The sequence below is a fragment of the Falco biarmicus genome, chromosome 6, assembly GCF_023638135.1.
Source record: "Falco biarmicus isolate bFalBia1 chromosome 6, bFalBia1.pri, whole genome shotgun sequence".
Taxonomy (NCBI): Eukaryota; Metazoa; Chordata; class Aves; order Falconiformes; family Falconidae; genus Falco; species Falco biarmicus.
In genome coordinates, this window is record NC_079293.1 from 48,662,232 (window position 1) to 48,685,064 (window position 22,833).

Below are 22,833 nucleotides of genomic sequence, written 5' to 3' on the forward strand. Positions count from 1 at the left end.
GTGAATGCTCGGAGAAAAAGGCAGTTTGCTGTAAATACTTGAGTCATGTCCTAGGGAATTCAACTTTTCGTTGTCTGTCTTGGAATAGGATATATAGAAATAGCACTAGCTACGAGCACTGCAGTTTTGCACTGTTCTTAAAATTCTCATCTCTGATGTCTTTGCATGGGTACAATTGCTAGCCCTCTAGCCAGTTCCAGAATAAAAGTATCTTTAAATATAAAGGGAAATCAACTATTTAGGTCAAATAGTTCAAAGATTTGGAAATCTTGCAAGGGAAAACCTTGCAAGCAGCAGCACTGTTCTAAAAGAACATTTCCTAGCAAGTGATCACAAAAATAAACAGAGCATTGGTTTTTTTCTTAATGTTACCGTTTATAAACTTCAAGCCCTTTTCCTGTAACCTCCGTCCTCCGTAGCTCGTAGAAGACAGTTGTCACAGTTTTGATGCATGGCCATACATGTGATTAGCTGCTGTAAACTGGGCATCCAGTCCATGCAGTGGTTAACGTGCCAGTGACAAGCTTGCAAAACAGACACATGATAACTGTGATAAACATGGAGTTATTTGTGAAAGGCCCCTCCTAAAATGTCTTGCTACCAGAAATATTCCAAGTAGCACCATATGGGGATACCATAAATACTAAAAGTTTTCTCACAGTGAAACAAGTTGAACTCACAGAATGAAAAATTCCTGGGATAGCATCCAGGAGGAACTAAGAGGACTTACAAAGAAGAGGAGAGAGTCTTAATTTTTGCTATTTTTCTGTGCTGGATGTCCCCTCTTCCAGGAATGCTGATTAATGAGAACATGAAACACAGAATTCCACACTCCACTTACTTGTTTTGTTTCCTTTTCATTCTTTATACACAGTTGTTAGTGCAGGGACTTATTTTCCCCTTACATTTTTTTTTTAGAATAAGGTACATTTTCGTTGAAAAAAGAATGACCTCAGTACTCAATAACAAATACATGAGGCTTTGTGGGATAGAAAGTCACAAGACAGTGGGAATGGATCAGATGGAGGCTTTGAAGACCCAAGCATCTCAGAAAGATGTGTGCATTTCCTGGCGTGACTGGGTCTTGGCACAAAACGTTACACTGCCCAGTAGTAATTATTTCTGCAGTGTGTATTCCTCACCTGTCTTTGGGGAATGAGTTAGGAAGGTCTGACAGAGCTGGAAGAGTCGAATCTCCGGGTTGCTGCTGTAGAACAAAACTGGGGGTCATTGTATGGTTGGGAGAGGCAGAGGGGGGTTCAAAAGTAAAAGAGAGAAAGACAGTTGCCATAACTGGGAAGTGAAAGAAGTAAATAACAGTGAGACAAGTGAAATTCACAGACTGATTTAGTCTGGTTCTTCCTCTGTGCAGGGGGGTGAGAACTGTGGGTATGTTCTTAGAGAAAATGTGTTTGGGAATGTTGCTGGTTTTGCACTCTTCATATGCAAAATCTTTTGTAATATGCACGATCCTCATGACCCAGCTTGTACAAGAAATCCATTTGTTTCATGCAGCAGATATGAAATTTGTAACTAGCTAGGTCATATTGATTTTGCAGAACGTGTTCCCCAAAGCTTCTCTAAAGTCTGTGCTATACACGCATAAACATGCGTGCATTCCCTTTTGTGCCCTGTCATTGATTAGAGGCTCCTTTGAAATGGAAAACTTCACCTTTTAAAAAGGCTGTTACATTAGTTGATTCCTTTGCTTGCTTGAACTGGTTTCCACTGAACTTGAAGGAGGGGGAGTGATGGGGACTCAAAGGGAAGGTGGTTGTCATTTACTGATAAAAACCTGAGCAGAAAATCGTTGCTGCTAAGGACACCTGATCCATAGGCATCTGTTACAGTAATTTAAACTCTTGGCTTACTGATACAGTTTCTCCCAAAAAAAAGAAAAGAGAAAAAAAAAAGAAATGAAAACGCAAAACCCAGAGGCCCTCCATAGGATAAGGTAATGTTGTTTATTTTAGCACATTTCTTTCCTTGTTTAGAGAGAGAATTGAATGACCAGAAAACGACTAATAATTTCTTGAGCAGAATCGTCTGCTCTCAATACTTGAAAAAAATGTTATTTACCAGATACTGTGAAGCTTGATTGACAGGTGGAGTCTGAGCTGTAGCACTTCTGGATACTAAACCACTACCTTGAACCATTAAGTTTACACGTATTTATTTTATTATGGAAGTGTTTGATTATATTTTACCCTACTTTCCATGGTTACTCAGCACCCAGCTGGGATTTTTATGTTTGCCTGCCTAAGACTATATATCCCCTGTCATACAGTGCAGCATGAAGCAATGAGTGTATTTTCACATGTGCATTCAGTGTGTGGAAGGAGGTGAGTGTTAATGTGTGTACAGTAACAGGAATTTCTTGGGGGACTGGATTTTTTTTTGCTTTTCAGCTTGCTTTTCATATAGCTTATTTCATACTTCTTGTAATAAGCACAGAAATGCTTACTTTTTAAAAACAATTTGCCAATTGTTCAAATCCTGCTCAAGCTGTAGGACATTTCAACCTGGGTCAGCATAAATGGAGCATGCTATTCTAGGCAACCCACTTCTGTTCTCATCCCAGAATCGGTAACTGGCCACTGCTGTTTGATGCCTAATCAATAAAACCTTTTCAGTTCTACCAATACACACTACCAAGGCCATAAGAAATGGCATGGACTTTTGTGTGCATAACCTATGTCTCAGCTCACATGTCTTTGAAACTACTGGGACCTGAAGTAAGTCCCATACACCTTAATGGACTGTTGGAGCCAGAGAGCCCTGGAGACAGAGGGAGCAGACTGTGCAGGGCTGGGGTCAGAAGCCTCTTGGAGAAGCAGGAGTGGCCATGGCTGCTCACCTACATATGCATTTAACTGCTGCTGAATCCATCGATTACCATTACTTGGGGATACCGCATAAAAATGTAGTCATGACTAATTAAGCTAGTCAATGAAACTTGCTGTGCTTTTGGGGGGAAGGGGGATGCATATTTTGCTCTTTTGTTTCTGATATAGCTACTTGAGGCTTTTCTTTACAACGATCAAGAATAGGGGTTTGATTTTTTGTGTTCATTGAAGTCAAAGCTTTTTATCAACTTTAGTCACATCAGCCCCCAGAGGTAGGGCAGCAGTGATACCATGGCTGTCATAACCCTTTGGCAAATAATGGAGGTACACAGTCGCTTGAGTTCCCTCTATGCAGCTGTACCTACTTCTCTGTTTGGATTTTAGAAGCTATGCTTTGAGGATGTACTTTAGTAGCTAGAATTGCTCAGTGCATTGGAAGTTATTTGTATGGATCAAATAGAAACCCAGCATATCCAAATTGACCCCCTAAACCAGTTTTCTGAAGCTGCAGCCTGAAAAAGAAGCCTTCCATCCTGGGCATTAGCTTATACTCCCACGTTTTCTTTTGTAACCTAATGGAGATGCCTGTCTGCATATATGAATACTCACCTATGCAAACACTAATAGGATAATACGTGTCACAATAATGTTGAAATAGGCACTTTTACCCCTGAAGAAATGAATGGTTCCTTACCTAAGTTTTAAAAAGCGTAGCAAACTTACCTACTTTTAAGTAGTATTTTTCATGCTTACGCAGTTGGATATGTACATGTCAGGTTTGAGTCTCATATTAAAATAGTGAATTGGGAGCTCCTGAAAACAATTGAATTTAATGGAAACAGTTAATGACTTCACGTTATTACTCTAGCAAGTGCTCTCATAATGGGGATACTTAAAGAAGCCTTATTTATTAGTGCAAATGTATATGGGTCAGAATTAATTTTTAAAAAATCTTTAATTGTTTTCCCCTTATAATTTTCACAGCGGTACGTAGTTAAATATTCATGATAATGCTGATGATATGCTAAAGGTCTGAAACAGATCTGGAGTCTCAAAATCAACACAGGTTATTTAACCCTTTTCATCTAATGCACCATTGGGGACTTGCTCAGTGAAATCCCAGAGCACTGGAATAATTAGAAGATAGTAATGAGGATTTAATTAGTCCTTGAGATATGCGGAAATAGGACCACTGAGAACTTTTCTGTTTGGACATGGATTGCAAGCAGAATTGATGCCGTTGCAGCTGCTGTGATGTGCTGGAAAATGTATTCCGTTGCTGGAGGCAGTTTCATGGCACCATTCTGTGCCTGTCAGATCTATGTGGAAAGTGCCCGGAGTTAAGCACCTCCAAAATTGTTGAATAGTAGCCTTCCTCTTCTCTGTCACCTACTCCCAGTACCTTTTCTTTTTCCTTGTTTCATGTCATTTTTTCCGTTGTACGTTTATTTCTTTCTGTTGTTGACATGATGTAGCTTTTGAGGATTGTGGTACAGCTGTATGCTCTGTTAAAAACACATCACAGACAGGGACAGGGAGTAAGAAACTGTAGACTTGTAGGAGTACAGGTGTTATACTAAGCAAAATTTGGATCATTTTGACACAACTGCTTGTAAGCTATATCCTCAGATCTAGTCCTTATTTAGTATTAGATCTTCACAGAAGTGATATTTATCAGTAGCTGCAATGTAGTAAATTTAAATAGCTTTTTTGGCAGACAAGATGTTATCCAGCAAGAGGTAGTAACAGATGGGATGTGATCAGGCATTTTGATGTTCTCTTTGTGCTTCCCTATAAACACTAAGTAGCAACTGAATTCCTGTAACTACAATTTCCTAATTTGCCCGTTTTCTCCCCTTTAACTGTTTTCAGGGCATGCTTATTTGTACGCAGTCATCACATAAATTCCACTGTCATGTATTTTCTTCTAACAAAATACAAATGTTTTGTATGCATGGAAGGCATGGAATACCAATCGGGTGTTTTGCACCCACAGTTCCCATCAGATGTATGGCTTAATACTGACATTCGATGGTAGAGATTCTTTTCCCTGAAATCTGTTTTCTCCTTAAAAAAAGAAACCAGAAGTAAGAAAATAGATCAAAGAATTCTTATTGCAACAAAAAGATACTGTAGTTCACTTTTAGATCATAAAAAGTCTTTTTCCCTGAGAATACGTTTTTTTGCTCCCATTTGGGGATTCAGGATCTATTCAGAGCACCGAGGAGCTAGAGAATAAAATGATTCGTGTCATTAAAATTTTTCTGCTTGCCATATTAACGATGACACCACTTAAGGTTAAATCAGACTTGGTAATAAGTTTACTCGATGTAGACTGAAGTGTTTCAGGCTCTTAAAGAAAGATGCTTGAGACATGTACTGAGTGCAAAGCCACAGGTATGTTTGAGTGCCTCTTCTGCACGTCGTGTTCTCCAAGTGGGTCAGTGTGGAGGAGCTGAGCTCCAGCTGGTAAGCAGGAACACTGTGCCAGGCTGGGAGGAAATCTTTGTGCCCAGAAAACTGAGGTTAAAGTAATTGTGCCCCCAACAGCCAGAAAAGTGCGTCATGTAAGGAGGAGAAGCAGGTTTTTGTTGAAACTGTCACACTACTACCTCTGTAAAACGTTATCTTTTTTGTCTCAAGTCACATGATGAAATAGGAATGTGACGCATAGAAATATTCAGAGCTGACCTGTAGGTGAAGGCAGAGCCATGGAGTAGAGCCATGCGCTAAACTTCTTCGGTGACTCAAAAAGTTGATTAGTTTCTCAATTTAGTGAGCACTAAATTTATGAACAGTCTTTAAAAAGGATCAGGATAGCATTGGGTTTTGCCACTGTATTTTTAATTTGATTGTAAAAGTGAAAGTAAGTGCACTGAAATGTAGTGTTTGTGTGATGTGCAGATTTTTTAAATGTGTACACACTATTTTTCTTTGCTATTTTAATTGCAATAGCACCCAAGACCCCATTTTTCTAATTATTTTTATAGTATTACATCATACAGCAATGCACAGCAAAAAAGCTTACAATATGTCTACTTTGATTAGTAATCAAGATCTTTGGGATAAAAGGTTATTGGTGTTCACCCTGAGCTGCAGGAGTGAATAGCTTTGTGTCTGTTTGCCTGTTAAGCATTGCAGGAAGACCTGTTTTTCTTGTCCAAAAGTATTAGAGATGATGTTACTGTGCCAAAGCAGGTTAATTCTTAAAGAAATCAGTTGCCATTTCAGGGTGCTCGTTTCAGACTGTACTTGAATTTCAAACATACACCAGCCAGTCTCAGCTTTAGGTTGATCAGATTAGTTGTGGCCTGCACTAAATATACAGCAGTATTGGCCATCTGTGAGAAGAACTGAAGGAGGAAAGGGTATGATTTACATGTAATAAGCAATGCTGGGAGAGAGCAAAACTGCAGAAGTAGTATTTGAAGTACATGATAACATCAGTACAATCAAAACCCAAAGTCAGGTCTCACAAGTAAATTTTGTATGCTGGCAGCTGGTCACTGCTTTCTTCTTGTTGATGCTAAATCGTGTTATACTTGGGGATGAGTCTTTATTTCATTTTTTAAAACTAAATTGGGGATTCTCTTTTTGAAATTACGAAGCAGAATTGAGTTTTTCTGAGGGAGTATATATAGTTGCCGGCAGAGAGACTTCTCGATATAGAAGTTTCCACAGACTTCATTAGGCAGCCGTCAGATTCCCTGCCTCTGGGCTCAGGGAGCAAGGTAAACCACAAGCAGTCACTGATGAAGAACTTGACAAAATGTTGCTGTCACCAGGCTCAATGTAAAGTTACTGGGTATGATCCCTGTTCCTGGGACAGCTTCCCATCATGGCCTATAAACTGGGAGTGTCTGTGGTCCACCTGTTCAGTGCACTGTTGTTTCCAGGACACTGCTCCCTCACTACCTAAGTTAACCTTTTAAGTGAAACTTCTCTAAAAATAAAAAACTTCTGATCTAAGACCCTTTATGTCTTTTAAAGTTAATATATAGGGCAATGAGCTGAAATCTATATAATGTACGTATTAACAACTAATGCTGGATAGTTCCTTGCATCCCAAAGGATCCCAAAAGGCTGTAGAAGGAACAGGAAACAGCTGCATATCAAGGGAGGGAAAAAAGTCAGTCAAGTCGTGTATTGTGGTAAAATAAAACAAGACAAAAGCATTTTGGGACTGAGGATAGCACGCTGATTTTGTGGTTTTGAAAAAAATACTATGATTTCTTTTATGTGTGTGCAGGACAGAAAGGAAACGTCATGTATATTTTAGTCTTGTCCACAAAATCCATATATATATCATGGTATTCAATGTATTTACTTCATGAAAAGGATGATCTGAGTTGATCTGTGGAACCTTTGACCAGGAGTTTCCGGGGACGGTACGTTTTTCAAACCTGAAAATTAGACCATTTAAGCCTGCAGGCCTTGGACAGTACACATGGGAAAATGCTGTTCCTTCTTTGCTGTCTGCCATGATCTTCCGAAGTATGCATGTTATTAGGAAAACTTAGACAAATGTTGATTGTATAAAGCAGACGGACTCCTTGGGTTTTTAACGTTGCTGCTCAGATTAATTGCAGCAGCCTTAGCTACCTACTGAAACTGAGGATTTGCTTTGGGGGCAGTTGGGAGGTCAGGGTGAGATCCTCTTGTGCTGCAAGTCACCGTTACCCTGATTTTCCAAGCACTACAGTAAAAGCATCTTGTGTAAGTTATGTTGTAGTAAGATGGTGGATGAGCAATGTTTTTTTGTTCTGTCTGTGCATCAACATCTCCACAAATGTCTTTCCTTCTCTGCCCTCAGTAGAGCACTTAAAATTTACATCAGAGAGCATTACGCAAGGTTTGCATTAGGAAAGGTTGGATATTTCTTCCCCAGCTACCATCTGGGTAATCTGTCTGATCCTTCCCCAGATTCTAATTTATCAGTGATAGATTATATGAATTTCAAGGCTAGGCAGTAGCAGAGGGAGGTTTAGGGGTGGGAAAAATTTAAACAATATTGCATGCCATACATGGACCGGGTTTTGTAATATCAGAGAGAGAAGCAGAGGAGATTCAGCCAGTTAACCTAATAGCACAGCTGGTAAAACACTAGGGGGTCTGGGTTAAAACCTTAGCTAGGTCATTAGTTTCCATCTTCCCCAAAGCTATTCACATTGTAAAGAGAAGCAGTCAGACAAGTAAACAGTGAGTAGACAGTACGATAGATATTGAAGCATAATAAGAAAATACTTCTAAAGAAAAATAAAACCAATCCAGCACTTTTTCTTAAACAGAAGATTGGTCCTTTTGTGAAAAGGAGAAATACTGCAGTGATCTTTGCAGGGAGCCCCAGTTTTGCTAAGGTGATGTTTTCCATAGCTGCTGTTTCACATAAGTAAAGAAACATCCTTTGTTGAATGGATGTGAAGAAATTTGGTGGTTCTGCAGATACTAGCAGGTGCCAATGGGAAATTAAATTGTCCAGGTAACAAAGGGAAACAGTATCGCTGTTACTGTGGTGCAGAGAACCTTCAGATGTTTTTAGTGGCACCCTGATGGACTTGGAGAAGATGACAAGGTTTTATGTGGGCTGAAGAAAGAGTTCAATGTAGTAGGTGGATTATTTTTTTCATGGTTAATGGGGAAACAATAAAGAACTCTGTCTTAAAAACTCTTTGGGAATTTTTTTACAAACAAACTATGATTGGGAAAAAAATGAGGGGTTTAAAATAATATATATTTTTTTTTAGCTTTTTTACAAGTATAAAACTTCGTATCAAGAAGATGATTAGCCTTCTTGTTACAGGCTGAAGAATAAACCTCTTGATTTGTTCTGTCAGTGGTCTCAGTACCTTTTTTTTTTTTTTTTTTTTTATGCTGCTACCCTTCAGTTTTCCAAGTTGTTTGTCAGCAGAAGTCTTCTCTCTACCAGGGTTATTAGCAAAGATCTGATGTAATACCAAAATATTGCCCATGTCAGTGCTGCTGCTTGGGGCACATCTAACAGGTTCGTACCAGAGCCATCCAAAGATACTGTATTGGTGCAGTGCAGTAACTTAGCTGTGCTCAGTACAAGTCAGAATCTTTTTTGCCATCTGTTTGTGAAGGTTTTGTATTTATTTGATTTATTTATTTTACTTGCCTTACTGGACAGGAATATCAAGCATCAGTATTTGCGTCATCTAAATGAGGTTGACACTGCAAGCTGATCTGCTCATGCTCACCAACCCATCACTCTGTAGTGTATATTACTAAGTCAGATGTTCCATGTATGACAAACGTAGGTTTTGTATGTGCTGCACCAGTCCAGCTGGGCATGTTTTAGTAAGGCTGGCTTCTGGAAAACGAGAATAAGAGCTGAGGTATCTTGAATGTAAAGAAGTCTTGTGCCTGCTTGCTCTAGAGGCCAGTTTTCTTATGCCACCCACATGGTTTCACTGGATTCACTTGGGTTGTATTCTGGTACATGGATCAAATCTTCCCCAGTTTCTTCATTGCTGTTATTTGTTTAGACTTGTATAAAATTTTTGTCTGCTTAGATTTTTTCCAGTGTCTAAACCTCTGTCACTGTGTCCTTATTAATGTATATTTTAAGTAGCACCTTAGGGAGGTACCATGCCATTCTTTGCCAGTGACAGTAAGTAGTTTATGGCCAGGTAGCGCTGGCCATCCATAAGCAGTGGCACAACAGTGTTTTCTTAGCTCCTGCAGTCTGTAAGCTGCTCGTCTCTGGGTTTGACCACACCATTTAAAGATGTTTGTCCTAGTACCATCGATAGTCAGTGCAGAAAACCTGGTTGTGTATTTAGGGTCCTGGTGTCTCAGGCTTATGCAAGAGTAGCCAACTCTTTCAATTACTAAAACACTTCATTAATGTGTGAATCTTGCTCTGTTGCACGTTTCCTCACAGCGCTCCGAGGTACTTGCTGACTGTGGACATGTTTAGCTGGGCAAAACCCCAGACGTGGTTCACCAGTCCAGAGGCTTCCTAAGCTGCCCTTGCCATCTGAGACAGTGGGGTAGGGAGTGTTTCAGTCTAACTGTGATCTTCCCGAGCATGCTGCCATGCTAACAGGTTGCCAAGTTTTATTGTATCCACTGCACAGAATATTGGGGTTTATTTGTTTAGCTTTACTCTGCCACTTCCGTCTCAGTGTTGTTTACCCACGGACAAGCTACATTTAGGAGTTGCTGTTTAAATCTATCTCAGTTCTGTTGTCTTCGCTGGTGAAAATCCTGAGGTAGTGAATACAACCCAAATGGCTGTCTGAGGAAGGAAAGACTGCCAAAAACTGTCATGTGTGTGCAAATACTTGCTCTTTTTTCTAGAGGGTACTGTCCAGTGCCTTGTTAACATACCAAGCACTGGAAATTCAAGTGATTTCCCCCCCACACACAAGTTTTTCCATTATAGGTGTTGGAAAATACCTCTTTTTACGTATTTAATCTTTTTGCACTGATTTGTAAGTAGAGAATTTTATGTTATTTCTCTCTGATTATTTGATAATTAGTGAATGCAACAAGTCTGTTTCTGCTTTTCTCATTCGATGACTTTCAGAGTAGTAAGCCTGTCTAGCCCCTTCTGTAGCCTCTGCCCTTGAACAAGGGGAACATCCCTGTTACTCACTCGGAAGGGTTCCTCAGTTGTTTTGGTCCCATGCTCTGTCACTAAGCATGCCTCTCGAGAAAGAGCACTAGCCTGGTGTATTTTTAAGTTCTTTTTTACAAAGTACTGTTGCAAGTTGTATCTTTCCTCATTTTTTATTTATCAGATGTGTAATTTAATGATGATCTGCTATCACTGTAAACTCCAAAGTTTTCCTGAGCTTAAGTGTTCCCTAAGTGTTCCACGTGTTTTCAGGTTTACTTCATTCATGAAAATCGATGCAGTACTGGCTAAATCAAAAGGCCTCTCATTGACCGTGGGTTAAGTGTGTGCCAGTAGGCAGTTGCTGTCCATCAGCTGATGCGCAATAGCTTGTTACTTTGCAGTCCCTTCCTTTGTGTTTGAGTTGCTGCTTTCCTGGAAAGGTTTTTTCATATTCAAGCCAAGACTTTAAAAGATCAAAAGAATCCATTTGAGATGTTACAGCAACATCCAGCACATTCGGGGGGATTTTTTTATGGTTAGTGCTAAGGAGATAGTATTCAAGAAATGGATGATTTTGTATTGGTCAGTGTACGAATGTAATTAAGACAACCTTAGTGCATAATTCCATGAAGTTTTGCATATACATATGCATAAAGGAAAAAAAAATTAAATGTTTTTACAAAGGCATCATGAAATGGTATTAGCTGTGTGATGTATATTACCAGATGTTTGTACTGTAGCGGACAACAGAAGCTTCATTTTTGTCTTTATCAGAGGAGCAGAAACACTTCTATCACAAGCATTACCTGGTTTATCTTTTTTCCTGTATTTTGCTAAAAAGAAAGATGAAAAATATGCTACTACCTGACCATTTTTAAAACTTATATGCACGTTCTTTTTGAACATTTATTATAGTTACGGTGTCCTAATTGCTAATAGTATTGCTACTGTTTCATTTAGAACTAAAAAAAATGCAAGGATGACTCTACAATGTAAATGGGATTTTAATAAAGACAACTATTCTTAAGGTACGTAAATGTAGTATAAAAAATAACTAAAAAGGAGAATACTTCTGGCAGGCTCACTTTATTCAGCTACTCCTGAAATAGCTTAGTTTGCCAAAATCAACTCAAGTGTTTTTTTGGTAAGTAATGTCTTGTTGTGACGGCAAGTAAAGCATCATCTGTACCTCTTTTATCACTAATATTAAAGTAAGGGAGTAATTTGTTCACTGATGAGCATGTTGCCATTGCAATTTTTAAAGTCTTAACTCATAGCTGTTCCCTAGCAGTTTATTTGAAAGACAAAAATCCCCACCTTGTTGTCACAGAGGTTGACATGTCAAATACAGTCTGGCTGCTTAATCACTTCACTGCCTTTACTCCAGTGCAGCTCTAATGTAATCCTACCTCCCTTCCTCACAAAAGCAAATTTTATCTCAGATCTATTTTTCTGGAAAGATTCTTTTTTTTTTTTTTGTATCAGTTATAAAATGAAGCTGAACACTAGGGAAAATGTGTGTAAATAAGAAAAAATGAATGTATACCAGCTGCTCCCTTTCATTTCTGATAAGATTTCTAGTATTGATGTCGTTTTCTCTTTATGATGAAGAATGTTACGTCTTGACCAGGAACCCCGTCTTTCTTTAAGACATCTGAGCTTTCTGCAAATATTTGAAACACTTCAAACTGATGCATTGATCTCCAAACATTCACTGAGCTCTCACAGAGGTAGATTATGAGACCCCTCTGTTGTAATGGAATCCAGATCACAGTAAGGACCTGATTTTACCCTCTTCTTCTCATTGCATCTATAGCTGAAGTGACACTCCTCTGCTCTCTGGAGGGGTGTTGGAACATGTCCTGTTTTAAGGCCATGCTTCAATGTGCCATAGAGTGATAAAAGATAATATGGCACAGATAGTTTTTGTGAATTTCTGGCTTCCTTTTCCTTAATTCTTCACCTGTCCGTGCTCAAGAGAAGGTAGCAAAGGCAACCTCGTTTGAGAGGGATCTCAGACCTTCTGGGATAATGAAACACATGCCTAACACCAAAAGCTGTTAAAGGAGTCTGTTTCATTCTTGTGTTAATCAGCATCTCTGTAAACTAAGGCCAGAGCATGAGTTTGAGCGTTATCTGTTGTTACCTCTATATCTATCGTAACAATTACCTATGCTGCTGAATTACTGGCATGCTCCACGGCATAGTTTTGGCTTATGCCTGTGAGCACTCCCTGGGCCACAGCCCAGGGCATGGATAAGGCAGCACAAGGGACTGTGCGAAGGAGTCACACAGATGAGATGACCAAGACTGAGTGGGAAGGTTTAGCTGGATGGACACAGGCATGCCACACCGCTCTCCAGGCCAGGGAATGGTCCTGGTGTGTTTTATTTATGACTGTACACACAGCCATGCAGTCTACTCCACAGCATCAGAAACAGATTAGGAGAAGTTTCCTGAAGAAGAGGTGATTTGAGTGGAAACATTTATTTCAATTATTACTCTAGTCCCTTCAGGACCTCTTCTGACAACAGCAGAGCTAGCTAAAACTGACATTCTGCATGTTCTCCATTAGACGTCAGTCCACGTTCGCCACGAGATTCAACAACCAGCAGTCTCTCTGTGACACTACTGGAAATCACTATGGCCAGTACGGACAATAGCTTTTCAATGTGTCATCCATCCTTGTGGTGTTAAGAAAAGTACTGCCTGTGATAATAAGTCTGCTGAAAAACCTTTTATCGTTAGCACAATGTTTGGAAAGTTATCTCGTATAGATTAAAAGGCCTACAGTGAACAGAAACGCCTCGCTTCTGTGCTAGTTCCAGGAGTAACTTTACTATCTTTATAATAAAAAACTTAGTGTGACCAGTACAAAATTTTTCATTTAAATGGATCTCACGAGTGTGATATATGTGGTGTATGTGTGTCAGGAATGTGAGCATTTATTTCATACAGACATACGATTGTATTAGGTTTCTAAATTAGTTACAGCACTGTCGGCAGAAGACATAGGCTTTGTAATACGATTTGTGCACCGAGTGGAACTGTTCTAAAAATTGAGGGGTCTGTTTCAAAATAAAGCTAAGTGGAGAAGGTTGTACAAGTTTTCCTTTATAGAAGCGTGGAGTTTTCCAACCAGGATGGACCAGTTTCCAAGCCACTGTTTCACTTTTCGTTATTTGCTGTGCTGTGTGCCCAGCGCCTGTGGTCCGGCTCCCTCCAGTGTGGGTGCCAGGCTCTGACTTTGCAGTTCAGGTGTGGTCAAATCCCTTGTCTCGGGGCTTGCACAAAGGTCAGGAAAACTCTGTGTGTATTCCGCTAAACCTTGCAGTTGTTAGCGTTTTAGCATATTATGGATTGAGCTGTTCAGAGCACAGAAGAACGGGGCGCAAGGGGGTGTGAGATTGTCTCAGCACCTGGTTTTTCTCTTTACAACCTGTGGCATGGAGCTTCTTGTCTCTCAACAGGGGGTTTAGTGGATGGATAAGTACGCTATATAGTATAGGTTTGTGGAGTGCTCAAAAACTGTTTCATGTGTTTAGACTCAAAACTTAAGCTCTAGTAAGGCACACACCACCTTTCATTTCTGCATTGCATATATTGTCCCCTCTCATACAGCACTTTGTCACCAGTGTACAAATGGGGAGGCCAACCCACAGAAAGGTCATTTGCCCACTGTCACCTGTTACTGTGTCAGTAACAGCAGTGCTTGGATGAGAAACCTACTCTTTTGAGTTCAAGACATGCTTGTTGGGGCTGTGGTCCCCACAGAGAAATCCCTGAGCCACCTGGTTGTGGGAGCCGTAGCACCTCAGTATTTTCAGTTACAAGTTTAATCATGTGTCCTGTATGTGACTCAGGAAAAACCACCTCTCTCCATTAATTCAGACATTGAGCATTAGGCCAGTGTGTTGTTCGATACCAACCAGTGAGAGAACACCCCAGTCCTTTGGGAGAGTCATGCTCCTGCCACCTCTCCCTCCTCCTGTCACCCATTTCTGCCTCTTCGCAGCTTGTCCTTGCCTCTCTCTCCCCTTTTTCTCTTTTTTTCTTTTTCTGATCTTCCCTTCAGCAGCTTCCAGTTGTCCACTCACCGTTGGGGTTTTGCTCTTACCTTACCTCTATTCCCTCCTTCATGTCAGGAACAGTGTAATTAATGTTGCCAGGCAAAGTGTCCCTTGGCTTTCGACTTCACACTTCCCCACATGCATGCTACTAAAATTAATGGAGAGGAGCGCAAACACTCACCTTTCATAAATAATGCTTCAGCTGGCTGCAACCTCAAAGCGTGGGTGCCTGAACTAGTTGCAGGATGGGCCGAAACGCAGACTTGCTCGTGCACTTTTGCAGGCTGCTGGTGGCAGCAGAACAAACGCTGTCTTTCAGTACATTCTCATTTTGCCTAGCAGAGAAATGCGAAGATGAAATGTAATATGCAAGCAGAATAGAAAAGAAAGCATATTTCCTCCACAAATAAGAAAAAGAACCTTACTGTCCTCTCAGCACATCCTCTTCAACATTGAAAACAGCACTAAAACCTTTCAAGGTAAAATGTTAGAAAACCAGCATCCCTGCATAAACATTTTGTGGGCAGGATTGCAGGTTTTTTCCCGGTTCATGAAAACTGATCCCACCACAAAGCCCTCTTCTTCCATTTGATAAGCTTGGTTTCTTTTCCTTTATATGAAGCTTCTGTGTTTTAAAAAAACATTTCACTAGGTCTTTTGTTGAACCTTAAATTAAAATGGGATTCATTAATACATTTACAAAAGAGGAAAAGGAGAGAATGCAATACAAGTGTGCTGGGGACAGACCAGAAGAAGGACCTAGGGCACAAATACAGACCAAAAGGACTTTTTTTTCTGGCTGGTATGACTAGATTGCACATAAAGGGAAATTTTAGCTCTGGTGAGTGTGTGGGCGATAGGATTATTTACAGTGGATTTCTGTGTGCTGAATTTATGCACTTTGGTAGCAACATAAAATTTTGTAAGTTATTATACTTCCACCATAAGCCATCAGGCAAATTCCCAACTACTTAATAGGTATGCAGATAATTGCATTTAATTTTTTTTCCTAAAGATGGTTTTAATTTTAAAATCAGCAGCCATTTGTAACCAAGAAAGTCTGCCCTGTCTTTCTTTTACAAGTAAAAGTTTTTGAGTCTTGTGTAGAGGTTTTTGTTGTTGAGACAGCTTTGCTGACTTGGAGATGCATTTGTTTCCGTTTGTATGAACAATAGCATTTTCCTAGGTATCTTTAGTATGAAAATTACTAAAAGGGGTTGAGGTTTTTTAATGTCAAAGATTTCTTAAATAGTTACCTCAATACTAATTTTTGCTTTGGCGCTTTTTTCTCTTTAGGTTTTATGGCAGGCATACAGAGGAACCCCCAGATGTCACAGTATGGACCTCAGCAAACTGGACCTTCCATGTCACCACACCCCTCGCCTGGAGGCCAAGTGCATCCTGGAATTGGTAGCTTTCAGCAGAGTAATTCAAGTGGTACTTATGGGCCTCAGATGAGCCAGTATGGACCACAAGGTAAAACGCTTTCTGGCATTACGTATGATAATTTATATATATTTGTAAATTATATGTGTTGTGTAGGTAGGTAGGTAGGTTTGTGATTTTTTAAATACAAAACCAAAAAAAACCCAAGAAACACACACACAATGCCCTCCCTAAAAAAAAACACAAAAAAACCCCAAAAAAACCCCACTAAACAAACAAAACTGTCATCCAGAGGTAGAGCTGTACCTTGTGGAAGAAGCTGCTTCTGTTATTAGCACCTTTCTCTGTATAAAAATAGTGACCTTAAATTGGGGAAGGAAATGATGAATCTGTTGCTTTGCCAGGACCATTGTTTGGGAGCCCAAGCATGTCATCTCTGCAATGAGGCCGTGTTTGACCAAGCATGGAATAAGGGTCACAACACAGACCCCAGAATAGGACTTCTTTTCTTAGATAAAATCCCAGGGCCAGTTTAGAATTGCATGGTGACTGTGAGGGTTAAAGTCTTCTAACGAGCATAATACTACAGTGGCTACTGTGAAAATATAATATTGAGCTCTAATGCATAAGGTTTGTGAATCTTAACTAACCCTTCAGACTGAGAGAGACAGTTCCTTTTATTTTGCTTGTTTGACAGAGTTGTTGGAGGACTAAAGCAAAAAACAGAATACACCGTTTCTGCCCCTGGACAACCTTGAGCTTGTCTATTGTTTTGCCTTTAATGGATAACCTTAATAAAGATGCATCTGTTTAGGGGTTAATGAAGTTGATGTCAAGCCACAGAATGTATGAGGGGCAGCATTTTCTTTAGAGGTACATAAAGAAGCTATTTCAGCACTTCCTACTATTGCTTGCTTTCTTAAAATCTTCAAAAAGGACTGGAGGCAGCGATGAGAAAATCTTGAAGGGCTTGATGGCTTGCCTGTGCTAGCAAGGAGTTTCTGAGAACTAGTTCTGATGTTTGTTTGCAGGGAGCCTTGCTGCCCTGTGCAATGTTCCTTTCTGTTTCATCTTTGGGTAGCGTTTGTTGTGTTCTGCGCACAGGACTACAAGCCAAGATTTCCCAGTTTCTAATTTTGGCTCAGCCTTTTACATCATCTTTCAACTTAGGCAAGTAGATTCATTTCTCTGCTTCGCTTTCCTTAACTGTAAAATGGGGGTAGTAATGCCTCATAGTCATGTGTGAAGATTAATTACCTAACTCCAGTTGACTGTGCTTTCCTTTTATTTGGAAAGCATTTTGTGGCCATAAAATGCTGTCCAAGTGCTTATTTTTATCTGCACAGTGAGCAACTAGCTTAACTGGTAAAAATCCAGTGGATTTATGATGTGCTATCCTGACTTCCAGCTGTACTGCTGCTGCTGAGATTCCGAACCATGGGAATAGTGGGTGTCAAGTGCAGTAAAACATTAGCCATCCACACTGATTGAATGGAAAGGTTTTTGTACTAAATCAATGCATTTAAGTAACATGCCGAATACTACTTTCTTTTTTGCTTGAGTTCAGCAGTTCTTTTCCTCCCTCTGAAGATGAAAGTGCCTATGTAATGATTTTACGGGTCGCGGTCAGGAAGAAATGGCTATTAAAAAGTGAACTTGAGGGGCAGGAAGAAAATGAGCATCATTGTCATTAACAGGCCGTTTCAGAAAGGTCTGGTGAATAGTGTGATGGATGAAAAGCGTGTTCTTCTGCCAGTTCTTGGAGAGTACCAGTGATCCTGTTTACTGGTCATCATAAAATTAGGGGCCTGCAGACTTCCAGCTCTACAGGTAACAATTAGAGCAGAAGAATGCTACCTTTTCACCAGGCTATTGTGACCATTCAGAAAATCTGGGGATGAAGATGGTGATATTTTGAAGTCATGTATTTACCCAAATTTAAGTTTTTGATAGCATTTTTTATTTTTAATGAAAGTAATCTAATTGCAACTCTTAACATACCCTCTTCCAAAGCACAATTATGTGCCAGCAATGATGAATATATTATATTGTTATCCCATTTGCCTTTTATTGGCAAAAACCCAAATATATTAAAAATTACCTGGGTTGCAATCAAGTTCTTAAATTATTAAAGTAAAATAATTCTCAGGGATTTTATTGGCTTTCTGTGTTTTGTTCACATAGGCCTTCCTCCAAACTTAGGCATAGGCTAAGTTTGACAGGACTAGTTGTATTTTTATGTATGCGTCAAAGCATTCTGTGACATTTAGCTTTTAGTTTGCATGCTGGATTTCACTGTGTGCTGTCCTGAAAACCATTGCTCGAGGCTAGTGTCTTTTCTATGCAGTGGAATTGCTCACCATAATAAAGACTATACCAGTAAATTTGGGTTGGAGGAATTAGCCCCCAGATCGTGAGAGCAGAATGATCCATTTCATGCATATGGTTGATTTATTTGGGTTTCATGTGTTTACGTGACACTTAGGTCTATAATAAGAGTAGAATATATTTTCCCAGGAAGTAGTTCTTTACTGGGGACCTAGTCCAATCCTGTGAAACCATTTCTTACAAAAATAAAAAATGGCTTTGGCTCCACACTTCTGTGTGTCTGTGATACAACACAGGAGCATGGAGTACAGAACATCAGTTTTAATTTTGTATTAAATCCCAGCATTTTCCTGTCCCAAGAATTAAAAAAAAGCAGAGCAAGGATGGAAGTTGTTAGTGATGGAAACAGTCTCTTTGGTTTATATTTGGACAGTATCTAGCTGGGGGGCTAATGAAGCTCTGGTCTATGACCCGAGCATCAAAATGCTGCCACAGCAAAATGTCCCTCAAGTGCACTCTGTAGAGCAGTCAGATCCTGTAGTCAGTTGGGTCTTTTTAAGACTGAGGCAAAGAAAAACTTCCTGTGGATCAGTAAAACGTGTCAGACATGCATCCTGTCTCCTGACTTTTCCTACTTGATTCAGCAGTAAACTGTTCTGTTTGGGTGTAACAAAGAGAAACTACTACTATGTTTGAACCATAACCCTAGAATTTCACAGTAAGTTAAACCGCCTTTCATTCGTGGTAAAGCAATATGAATTATTTGTGCTTTGTAACAAAAAACCACTTTGCTGTCTAGCTCCCACTGATGTTAATCCTAGATTTCAATTGAAGTGGTGGCGTCTTAAGGATGAGATACCTTAAGTATCTTGAGAGTCTGGACCTCCAAATCCAGACCCACATATGCAACAGCCTGTTGTTAAGGCTTGAAATATCAACTGTATCTACTGAAGTCCCCTAGGTAAAATAGTTTCACAGGAATTCAGAACAATACATTTAAATTGTCTGTACAAGAAAAACTTGATGGTTAAGTGCATATTTAAAAAAATATAACATTATTTTAAGATACTGTTTTTAATACTGTGAATCTCACCTACGTCTCTAAGCAGAGAGCAAAACTAACAGGTAGTTCTCAAATTTCCCTCTTTCCCGCTTGCCTAGAAATGGCAAGATATCAGAGCACTTTGTTCAGCAAACCTGGACAAAGTGGACTAGAGTTTCAGCAGTGAGTATGAACATCTGTCTTTGGCAGGTTGTTAGTAGGGGTTTTTTTATATTTTATCTTCATTACACTTTTTTATTTCTTCCTGATTCCAGTTACTGCTTTGGTTTTTCTCATGCTTTTGAGATGTCATCTCTCTGGGTATAATTCTATTCTGCCAAGGGGGAGTCGGCATAAAAAATCCCTTGGATATGGAGGGGAGGAGTTGTTCAGTAATATTGTACAGCCGCTTTTGCCAGGCTTGTACCCACTTGAAAAGTGTGGGCTCTTGGACTTGGCTGCCTGACACGTCCAGCTGATGTGGGCTGGCCTAGCATCTGCTGCATTCATTGTGTTTAATGCTGCATCCATCTGTTTTCTGTCAAAGCCACTGCCAACAAATTACTAATCTATTAGAGAAACATGGAAATAAGATTGCACTCCTCATTCCTGGCAGTTCCTCTTGTATTTTGTTTGGCTTTTATTTTGCCTTTCTTTTTGTGGTCTGGGAAAGGTATAAGAATAGCTAGTACTTGAGGTATTGAGGAAATGCTTAGGGGGAAAAAAAAACATGGAAAAAACATTGACACTTGTTCTCTTTACTGAAGAGATACCACTTCCCCGTGCTCTTGGACGTGTATCCCTGGAGATGAATGATTAGGATTATTTTCACTGAGCCACATATTTTTATGGAGAAGATTCCACTGTTTTTTCTGTGTTTTGCTTACGCTGGAGAAGCCAAAGCACAAAAGAAGAGATTTTTTTGTCCCAATTCAAAATAGCATCAAAACAGCAATAGTATATAGCGTTGGTGTTTGCTCCTCCAAGCATGCTGCTGAATCGTACTTTGTAGACCCTAAATGACAAAACAAATTGGCTTTATGTAAATTGGACTGACAGTAGCTCCCAGTGATTATGGATATCAGGTCTGCCAGTCCAGGGAGGGAATTTGCTTCACTTTGGGAAGCAGTGTTACTAATAGCATGTACATAAAATGTGTTAACAGGCTGTGCGTAGTCTTTGAGCACACATACACACCATCTTGCTGCATTGAATTTTTCTTGCACAAAACAACTGGAAAACCAGAGCAACATCCGAGTTGTGTGTTACACCTTGAACACTGAGCAGAGCATGAAACCAGTGAAGCCTTCAGTCTGTGGTCACATATGTTGGATCAGAAGTGTGGCTTGAGCAGGTCTCAGCAACCAGAACTGTGGCTAGGGGCGATGGCTGGCTGAACAGAAAATACTCATCTGCCAGCAGCCGAGCCTAGAGAAAGAGGAGGAGTGACAGGGCAGTCTGAAGGCAGCATAAAGCTGAATCTGGAGCCTTTCATCTCCGTTGAACCACATATTGGGGATCCTTCTGTGAAGACCCCCAGGCAGAAACTTGGTTTCTAAAACAGAAGAGAATTGTTGGTCCGTTTCCTTGGGAAGCGTAGATTGCATGTGTTCTTGCTGAGGAGGACTTGTAGCAGAGTGAGTCAGTTACCGGGTGGGGAGGAGGGGAGGATTAGCCAAAGCACAGCAGCAGGAGCATATGAATTAATTATGTGTGCATTCAGATGATGGATGAATATATTTATTTTAACTATAAACAGGAGTTGCATGCCACCAACTCCTCTGCCTGGTAGCTGAGGCCTGAGGAGAGACATGGCTGATCTCCATGCTCAGAGGAAGAGTCCAAGGGCTGCTGCCTTTGAACGAGCGTGGGAATATCTGAGAGTAGTTGGGAAACTCTGCTCTGTGGCATCCCACAGGGAGGGATCGGGTCGTGTTTCCACTAATCTGGATGAGATGGAAATAAAGACAAGTCAAAACTGATGACTGAAGTAATGTGATCCGTTTCCTAAAATACTTTTCTGTCACATCTTTACCTTTTTTTTCCTCTCTCTCATGCTGCTTGGGTTTGTTTCTGTAACACTGAATGCCGTACACTTGCTTTTTCTTGAGCTTTCAACATGATAGGAAAATTTGCACTCAAATGAGTTAGGCTGCTACAAGTGGAGCAGTTTGCTCCACTGACAGCATAAATTGTGGTCAGCCAGGTTTTCATGCCATCCTTCGTAAGACACCTGTTTGTATTAGCATCTTTGTACTGTTGCTGATGACCCTTGTAATACTCGTTTTCCCAGAGGAGGCGCGCTGTAAGCTACCACCCCTTCTGCTGGCGTAGCCAAACATTGAATTTACCAGGAAGGCAGGGTAGGGCAGGAGGGAGTGGGGATGTTTCTCGGGGCCTGGCAGCTGTCCTCAGCAGTCCATGCCAAAGCATCTCTGACACAAACGGGCAGAACTGTTAGGTTCAGGAAGCTGGTGAGACTAGCCTGTTGCTGAAATTGCAGAAAGATGAAGAATGAGAACATGAAATTACAAAAATAAGATTCTCCCTTGAGCTTATGTAATGGGTTTTTTACATGCCACATTTCTCTTTACTGCATAAGGCAGTTTTGTATTGTGTGCTATGTTGTTAACCCTCCAGAGGCAGCACTTTTCTTTATTGGCTGTTATCTCATTACATATATTAGGCAGAAAATGTTTGAGGGTACATGAAAATCAGGTACATAGGATCATTCAGGTTGGAAGAGTGCTCAGGAGTTGTTCTTGGCTGACCTTGTATTCAAATCAGGGTCAGATACAAGATCAGAGCAGGTTACTCATGGCTTTATCCGACTGGTCTTGAAAACCACCAAGGAAGGGGTCTGCACAACCTCCCTGGGCAGCCTGTTCTGCTGCTTGTCTGTCCTCACGGCGAAAAAGCTGTCCTGACTTCAAGGCCAGCGTGGTTCACTTTAGTTCACATGTCTAAGCTCTGCAGCTGCTAACTTCCTAAATAGAAATACTTGCTCAAACGTTTAATGTTTTTCTCTGTGCTTTTTATCATTTTGTTCAGGAAACTACTCCAGACCACCGACGTACAGCGGTGTGCCCAACACAAGTTACAGTGGCCCGGGACCCGGCATGGGTATAAATGCCAACAGTCAGATGCATGGACAGGGGCCAAGCCAGCCTTGCGGTACCATGCCCCTGGGACGGATGCCGTCAGCCGGGATGCAGAGCAGACCATTTCCTGGAAACATGAGCAGTATGACCCCCAATTCTCCTGGCATGTCTCAGCAGGGAGGCCCGGGGATGGGCCCACCCATGCCAACTGTGAACCGTAAGGCACAGGAGGCAGCTGCTGCAGTGATGCAGGCTGCTGCAAACTCCGCTCAGAGCAGGTATGCGTCCAGGTGAAAGGAGCTTAAATGAGTAGGAATGTTATTCTTACCATTTCTGAAGTAACAGCACTGTATAGGTGCATGCATATGCATTTGTACATGTTCTGTTTGTGCTCTCCTCTCTGGAGGAGATGGTGTGTGGAAGAATACTTTTCCTAAAACTTAAGGGGAAAGCATGCTATCATGTGTTTGAATTA

General features: G+C 40.5%; 1 protein-coding gene across 14 annotated transcripts in view; it reads left to right on the forward strand.

Moving 5' to 3' along the window:
• ARID1B (AT-rich interaction domain 1B) overlaps nucleotides 1–22,833 on the forward strand; it is a 335,886-nt gene that overhangs the window by 252,579 nt on the left and 60,474 nt on the right. For all 14 annotated transcript variants that reach the window (XM_056344131.1, XM_056344137.1, XM_056344139.1 and 11 more), the window contains 2 exons: nucleotides 15,798–15,977; nucleotides 22,309–22,636. In XM_056344131.1, coding sequence (XP_056200106.1) covers nucleotides 15,798–15,977; nucleotides 22,309–22,636 — 508 coding nt within the window. The remainder of the gene's footprint in view (nucleotides 1–15,797; nucleotides 15,978–22,308; nucleotides 22,637–22,833) is intronic.